Source organism: Heteronotia binoei, chromosome 15, assembly GCF_032191835.1.
Source record: "Heteronotia binoei isolate CCM8104 ecotype False Entrance Well chromosome 15, APGP_CSIRO_Hbin_v1, whole genome shotgun sequence".
NCBI lineage: Eukaryota > Metazoa > Chordata > Lepidosauria > Squamata > Gekkonidae > Heteronotia > Heteronotia binoei.
In genome coordinates this window covers 39,546,799-39,554,988 of record NC_083237.1, presented here as the reverse complement: position 1 = coordinate 39,554,988, position 8,190 = coordinate 39,546,799, and the positions used below count along the sequence as shown (strand labels likewise).

The 8,190-nt window shown below is 36.5% G+C and overlaps 1 protein-coding gene across 1 annotated transcript; it reads left to right on the top strand.

Moving 5' to 3' along the window:
* The first annotated feature begins 6,236 nt into the window (after positions 1-6,236).
* On the top strand, positions 6,237-7,178 carry LOC132583494 (olfactory receptor 11L1-like). Its single transcript, XM_060255124.1, has one exon. It carries the CDS (start codon positions 6,237-6,239, stop codon positions 7,176-7,178), a length of 942 nt encoding a protein of 313 aa, XP_060111107.1.
* The last annotated feature ends 1,012 nt before the right edge of the window (positions 7,179-8,190 follow it).

The window sequence follows — 8,190 nt, the reverse complement described above, 5'->3', positions numbered from 1 at the left end:
CCAACCAAAAACCTTTCCATGGCCTTCTAATGTTAATAATTTCCTGTTTAATAACACTATCCAATCCTTAATCCATACCAAACAAATGGCATCATAATATAGTCTTAAATCCGGTACTTGGAAGCCTCCCCTTTGTTTAGTGTCTGTCAGAATATTTATCTTAATTCTTGGTTTCTTGCCAGCCCATATAAATTCTGAAAGTTTCCTCTGCCATTTATGAAATTGTTTATCTTCTTTCACTATTGGTATAGTTTGAAACAAGAACATTATTCTTGGTAATACATTCATTTTTATTGCCGATATTCTGCCCAGGATAGACAAATTAAACTTATTCCATTTTTGTAAGTCCACCTCAATTTTCCGCCAAAGCTTTTCATAGTTGTTTTTAAATAAGTCTTAAATAAGAAATTCTTTGTTGTAATTTCTACTCCTAAATGCTTTACTTTAGAGGCCACTTCACAGTTTGCTAAATTTTGTAATTCCATCTGCTTAGATTTTGACATATTTTTACACAAAATTTTTGTTTTCTCTTTATTTACATAAAAGCCTGCCAGATCACCATATTCTTTTATTTTTTGGAGCAGCAACGGTGTAACTTGAGTTGGGTTTTCATTTATAAACATTACATCATCTGCAAACGCTCTGTATTTGTAAGAAAAGCCTTTTAATTTCAAACCCTCTATCTCCTTATCTTCTTGAACTTGCATAAGCAGTATTTCCAGCGTCATTATAAATATCAAAGGGGATAGAGGGCACCCTTGTCTTGTTCCTTTACAAATTGCTATTTTCTCTGTCAAATCTGCATTTATACAAAGTCTTGCGTGTTGGTCAGTATATATTGCCTTTACCATTCTAACAAAGTCTTCACCCAATCCCAATTTCTCCATTACTGCAAACATAAAGTGCCAGTGAACATTGTCAAAAGCTTTCTCTGCATCAGTGAAAAGCAAAGCTACTTCTTTTTCAGGATGTTTTTCATAATATTCTATTATATCTATTACAGTTCTGATATTTTCTCTTAATTGCCTTCTGGGGAGAAACCCTGCTTGTTCCTCTTTAGCAAATCAATTCAAATGCTGCTTCAGGCATTCCGCTAAAATTCTAGCATATATTTTGTAGTCATTATTTAACAATGAAATTGGTCTATAGTTTTTTACATTAGTCACATCTCTGTCTTCTTTTGGTATCAATTAGATTACTACTTCCTTCCAAGTATTAGGTATCTTCCCATTTATTCTTATAATGTTCATCAATTTCTGAAGTTTTGGAAGTAGAGTTTCTTTAAGAACTTTATAATATCTTGCTGCAGGACCCGGAGCCTTCCCTGGCTTCATTGAGTTAATTGCTGCTTCAATTTCTTCCTTACCAATTGGGTTCTTTAAGATCTTTTTCATATTGTCCGTTAGGGGTTTAACATTAATTTCCTATAAATAGGCATCTATTTTCTCTTTTTTCCCCACATGACTTTTATACGAATTTGCATAATACTTATAAAACTCTCTTTTGATTCCTTCCTGGTCAACAATTTCTTTGTTGCCCAAACTAATTTTATTAACAATTTTATTTTCCCTTTTTCTTTTCATTTGCCAGGCCAAGTATTTTCCAGCTTCATTTGCACTCTCAAAAGATTTTTGTTGAAGCCTTTTTAAGTTCCATTCTACTTCTTTATTTAACAAGTGTCTTAGTCGGTCCTGTAGAATTCCAATTTCTTTTAAAATCTTCTTTTCCCCCAGTCTCTTTATAAGCTCTCTCTCCTTCTTCTTAATCTTCTGTATGTCTGTCATTTGTTTCTCTTTAGCTTTTCTGTCTTTATTATTCAATGTGATTAAAATACCTCTCATCACCACTTTATAAGCATCCCACACCATTTGATATTGAACATCCTCATTTTCATTTACTTGGAAAAAGGCTTTAGTCTCTTTTTGCAGAGATACTACCCCATCTTTCTGCAGTAAATCTTCATTTATTCGCCATCTTAAAGTCTTTTGGGTAGGTTTCACAGACCACATTATTGGATTATGATCTGCTCTTATTTTCAGAAGAATCTCTTTTTGTTGTTGTTGTAAGTCCCAAATTTTTTATACTCCATAACATATCAGTCCTTGAGAAAGAGTTATGTCGAGCTGAGAAGAAGGTATAGTCTCTAACTGTAGGATTTTTCTCCCTCCAAATGTCTACAAGATTTTCTTGCTTGGCTAATTCAAAACAAGACTTTAGTAGTTTACCTTCATTATTCTTCTTCCCAGATCTGTCCAAAATATTTTTAACTGTACCATTAAAGTCTCCCATTAACGTGATTTGCTCATATGTCTCTTGCTGCATAATGTCCTTTAAAAAAGAATCTTTTGCTCCATTAGGAGCATACAGTCCCAATAGCAAAGTCTTCTTGTGGTTCATCATCACTTGCACTCCAATATATCTACCATCATTGTCCTTAAAGATCAATTATGGTTCCAATTCCTGTTTTACATAAAAAACCACACCTCTTTTTTTCTCCTTAGCCAATGAAAAAAATTCCATACCAAATTGCTTATTCCACAAATATTTGTAATCCAATTGTTTAATATGTACTTCTTGTAAACAAATTATGTTACATTTTTGCTTCCCAGTCCAATGAAAAGTTGCCTTTCTTTTTTGTGGTGAATCAAGTCCATTTACATTCCAAGATAATAATTTGTAATCCATCATGGTTTTCTATTTTAATCTGAACCTCCAAATTCTTTATTCTCCACCAAAAACTTCCATCTCCTGAGTGCTTGTAATGGTAATTCTCCTTCCCCTTGTATTCAAAAACCAATCCTTCTGGGAGAATCAATCTATATCTCATTTGACTCTGTCTCAATTGCTCAGTCAGTTTTTTATATAATCTTCTGTCACTTAAGACTTTCCTTGGTAATTCTTTCATAATTCTAACATCACTGCCTTCCACAATCAGCTTGCCTTCGTACTGTTTACTTAGAATCCTTCCCACCAAGTCTCTTGTTACATATCTCACTACCACATCTCTTGGTAGTTTATTTTTCCTTGCATATTCTGAATTGACCCTGTAAATATAATCATAAAAGTAATTAGTCTCCTCAGGCTCATCTCCAACATATTCAGCAATAATCCTTATTATGTATTTCCTTAAATCACCATCCTTTTCAGGCACACCTCTCAAAAGTATCTGATTTTCCATTGATTTGCAGTACTGCAGTACTGCTTTGTCCTGCAATTTTTTAATAGTGGAATCCACTGCATTAATTCTTTCATCATGGCCTTTCACTTTCTCTTCCACTTCTTGGATTTTTTTGGATACTGATTTAAACTCTTTACTGAGAACTTCTATATCTTTTTTTTAATTCCTTCTTACAATCACTTATAAAATCTTTAATCAGTTTACACAATCTAGCTTCCATGGCATCCATCTGTTCTTTTTTATCAGCCTCTTTGCCCTCTTCTAGTGTCTTGGATCTTGTCTGTAATGGTTTTTGGGCTGACATTACTGCCTTCTCATTATAAATATAGGCTTTACAATTGAAGTCACCAAGTTCTTTTAAAAATGGTCTAGTCTTATAGATTAGAGCATGCCCTTTCAGAAAAGCCCAAAATGGCCATCCTCCTATGCCCCTGTGTCCAGATATTAATTTTTAAAAAGTTATAATTTCCCCAAATGGTGCTCGATGTTTCTTTATGGTTTAGTCCTTGAGGGGTTTAAAAAAAACTGTAGTTTTCCCTTCCCTTGATGGCCTCTTCTGCCCACACTTGCCACAAAGTCTCGTTATCTATGTTTGTGAAGTCTCACGATGTTCCCAGACGTCATTTCCTGTAATGACTTGTTGATCTGCAGTTCTTCCACTCTCGGGGGGAGTGACCACAAAAAATCAAAACAATATCAGCTTTTGCCTTTTTTAAGCCTTATATCTGTTTAACTCAGTCCAAGATTTCCCCCTCCTCCTCCTTCTTTATTATTACAAGTTGTTTATGTGTCCAGATCTTTGTTTGCCTTTCAAATATTTCCCAATTTAGTCCCAGAGCAACAGATAAAAATCTCTTCACCTTTGAAATCTCGACATCAAACACACTGGTCTGTTTCTCATCTACGATTAATTAGCCCTTAAGAAGCTTGGCACATGTTGAATTTATGTCAATTTAACGACCCCAGATACCCTCTATAGATGTTGGAAGTGGTTCTTCTCCGGAGACTCTTCAAAGCCAAAAAGAACCCCCCCCCCCCCAGGATTTCTCCTTAGCCAAAGTACCTCTCCTCAGAACTTTAAGCATATCTTGGCCATCATCTTGCCTAGATGATGTAGACAGCAGGTATTAAAACACCTTCTCTGTCCAGAATAGAGGGTCTGGTGAGCTCCCCCACTGGAAAGCTCATCAATTCTCCATGAAATCCAAACTGGAAGTCTCTTCAGTTTTCACATTAATCAGACTAAAAGGCCTGCAAGAAGAGAAAGGTCTTTTTTTTTTTTTACTCTCTCTCCTCCTTAACAATCAATAATCCCAGTGAGAAAAAGCCATTAAAACAGATAAGCTCCCTGAAGAATTGGATATTGTTTTTTTTTCCATGTTCACTTACTCCTGACGATTTGCATGGTTGTTAGTGGATGAGGGTGCTACTGTTTATACAATCCATAAATTGTCTGCTGAATACAGTGGAAGGCTTGGATCAGTGGATACATTGAAATATTCATTTTAACAAGGATGTGTTAATAATGTGACTCTGGAAGCACTGAGTAAAGGACAGTCAGGGCTGTGGTGGGGAAATTGAAGAATACATTTTATGTGAGCCTTTTTGCCCCAAAATTTTCTTGAGAAATGTCAACACAAAACATCAGATATTGATGTATTTTGGATATAAGGTAAGGAAGCTTGAAATTTCTTTATCACTGATTTGTTTTATTTAGTTTATTTATAGCTAGCCATCACTGAGACTCAAGTGGGATTGCAGAGTACAGAACAAAAATGTAATTATCCAACAGATAATGTAATAAGACTAGGAAATAAAATAGACTGATGATGTGAACAGCAAACTTCCCTAGTTGGCAGTATACAAGGAATGCACAATGTGGGATTACAAAGACACAGGATAATGCAGTACCCACTCCCAATTTCAAGATGCTGTAAACTAGGCAGACAATATGGTGTAGCAGTTATAGTGCCTCTAATCCTACTCTGTTATAAACCTACCTGGATGAACTCGGGCCAGTCACCTCCTTAACATCTTTTTCTCCTTTCTTCCCCCATTTATGTTAGTCCTTGGCAGCAATAACCAAAGAAAAGGTCTGAATGGCATCGTAACAACTAGCAAACTTATGGTAGTAGACAAGGACCTCATGTTGCCTGATGCGGTGGGACATACTGATGCAATGAGTTCTGAGCTCTATTGAATAGCAGAGCCTGATTGTTCTTCTTCAGACCATGTCAGTTTCTAAAAACAGAAATGTTCAGGACACTGATTTGAAATCCTTTTGATACTGAGATGTGTTATTTCAGTGGTTTGATGGTCCACATAACATCCCCCCTTCGCCTCCACATAACCTTCATAAAGGAAGCAGCTCTAGCTTTGCCTTCATCTCGATGCACTTTTTTAATGTCCTAAGAGGCCTTTAAAATACAAAAGTATAGGAACATTCAAGCTTTTGTCTCTTCATCGGAAGACAGCAATGATAGAACAGCCCTACAAAAGAATTAAGCATGTTTGTTTCTGATCTGAAGCATGCTAATTAATAGAATTAAATTGATGCCTTGTCAAAATGTTATTGTTTTTAATATGGGTTGGGATTCTTTATGGTTTTAGTAGCTATGGATTGTAGATTTTTTTTGTTTTCATTTGGAAGATGTAATAGGATTCATGGCATTGGATAGCTTATTATCATGGCAGTCCTAAGTATGGTTACACCTTTCTAAGCCCACTGAAGTCAATGCCTTAGAAAGGCATAATTGAAACAGCAAGAATGTCAATGTAGGATTAATGGAATAGCATCTCTTCATGAAAGAACAATTTAGCATTCTGAAATGAACTGACCAGGCAATGAAGTGACTGGTTGTAAAAAATTGTCTTCCTTCCTCTTCTTCTGCATAAAAGTGGACTTATTCCCACCTCCTACCAGAGAAAAGTTTGGAACAACCCAATTAAGACCTCACTCAGAGGTGCTAATCCTTTAGATGTTTTGAATTAGTTATGCCTGCATTATGGCAAATCTAATACTTCCTGATATTTTCTTCTGTTTCAGAGGTACCTGAACATGAATTCAGAAGAAGGAAACCAAACAACTCCTACAGAATTCATTCTTCTAGACTTCAATATCAAAGATCTACAGATTTTACTTTTTATATTGTTCCTTCCTATCTACCTTGCTACCATGGTGGGAAACATCCTCCTTGTTTTCCTTGTGTCCATTGATAAGCACCTTCACACCCCCATGTACTTCTTCCTGGGGAATTTGTCTTTCTTGGAGACCTGCTACAGCTCAACCATTATGCCAAGAATGCTGATCAGATTTCTAAGTGGGAATCAAAGCATTTCTATAAATGGATGCATTGCCCAAATGTATTTCTTCGGCTTTCTTGCAACCACTGAATGTTATTTTCTAGCAGTAATGTCTTATGACCGTTATCTGGCAATATGCAGACCACTGCATTATGCAATGCTCATGAATGGCAGAATCTGTGTCCTCTTGATTGCTGTTTCCTGGATATTTGGAGCACTGAAACTTGGTATTGTAATATTTTTGGTGTCTCGGTTGACTTTCTGTGGACCCAACAAAGTTAATCATTTCTTCTGTGATTTTACCCCAGTGATAAGGCTCTCTTGTGATGATACCTATTTAGCTGAAATGACCCTCCTGATATTCTCCTCCATAGGCACTCTGTTCCCACTGTTTATAATTGTAATATCTTATGTTAGCATCATTAAGAATATACTGAGAATCCCATCCACTGTTGGGAAACAGAAGGCCTTCTCTACTTGCTCTTCGCACATCATTGTAGTGTCCTGTTTTTATGGGTCTTTGATGATAGTCTATGTCTTACCAAACACCAGCTCCCTGAGTGAGGTGAAGAAATTCTTCTCTCTGTTCTACACACTTCTTACCCCACTAGTCAATCCACTCATATACAGTTTAAGGAACAAAGAAGTAAAGGAAGCAATGAAGAAAATTTTCAAGATTCTTCCTATTACAAAATAAAATGCACAAGGGAATTTGTGTGTTTTCTAAGTGTTCATAATGTAGTCAAGGAGCTAGAATGCTTTCTGCCAACACATAAGGAATCCTGATTGCATGATTTCCATAGATATCACAAATATCAGGAGACATTCTTACTTACTCCATACATAACTTTTGATCATCCCACATACTGGTGTCATTTGACCTGAAGATATCTAGAGATTCTGCAAATTAGGTTGTCAGGCAATTTTAATAAAATCATTCACAGCCATTGTGACCCAGTCCCTGGTGATTACTTGGTTGATCCAGCAAAACCCACTATCAAAAGCCACTGTCACCTTATGAGCTGATTGGTGGCAGCATTCTTGCCTAATCATGATGTTCAGTGACTGACTCTCCAGCTGAAGACTTGAACTGGCTCCACTGAAATACACTGATGTACTGCAAAGGTGCAAATAAAATGAGGGACAGATTGCCAAACTGGAGGAATTAGTCAAACAGTCACTAAAAGTATAATGAGTTGCAAGTCTCTTTCCCAGGCGTAAGCGTCATAGAGTAGACCGATTTAGGACTGCATTCTGAGTCCCCACTGAAATTGCATTGCTGAGAGGAGAATGCTAGGCTCTGGGATTACAGTGAGTGCTTTAGAACTGGAATGAGGTCTGTCAAAATGAAATTATGATCCCAGGAATTAGAATGATCAAGTAGGGAATGTAGAGATACATGCAGAGGGCACCTGATTCTCCATTTATCCTCTCCCCCGCTGTTTCTCCTTTCTTTCCCCTGCTAGCCAAGGTTTATAATCAGGGCCTTAGAGTTGTCTTCTTTGAGTGGTCCACCTTTTTCTCTTTACTTTTTACCATCCTGTTGAAGACTTCTTATACGCTTGAAAGCTTTCATAGTATGCTGTGTTATTTTGGAACATTAACTCTGTTTAGGATTGCACTGTTAGAAAGTGTTTTTCCTGTCCTGCATTTTGTACAGTTTGTAGCCATAAGAACATAAGAGAAGCCATGTTGGATCAGGCCAATGG

Excerpts from the sequence above, each read along its gene's own strand:
- LOC132583494 (XM_060255124.1), top strand. The coding sequence starts at position 6,237 with ATGAATTCAGAAGAAGGAAACCAAACAACTCCTACAGAATTCATTCTT.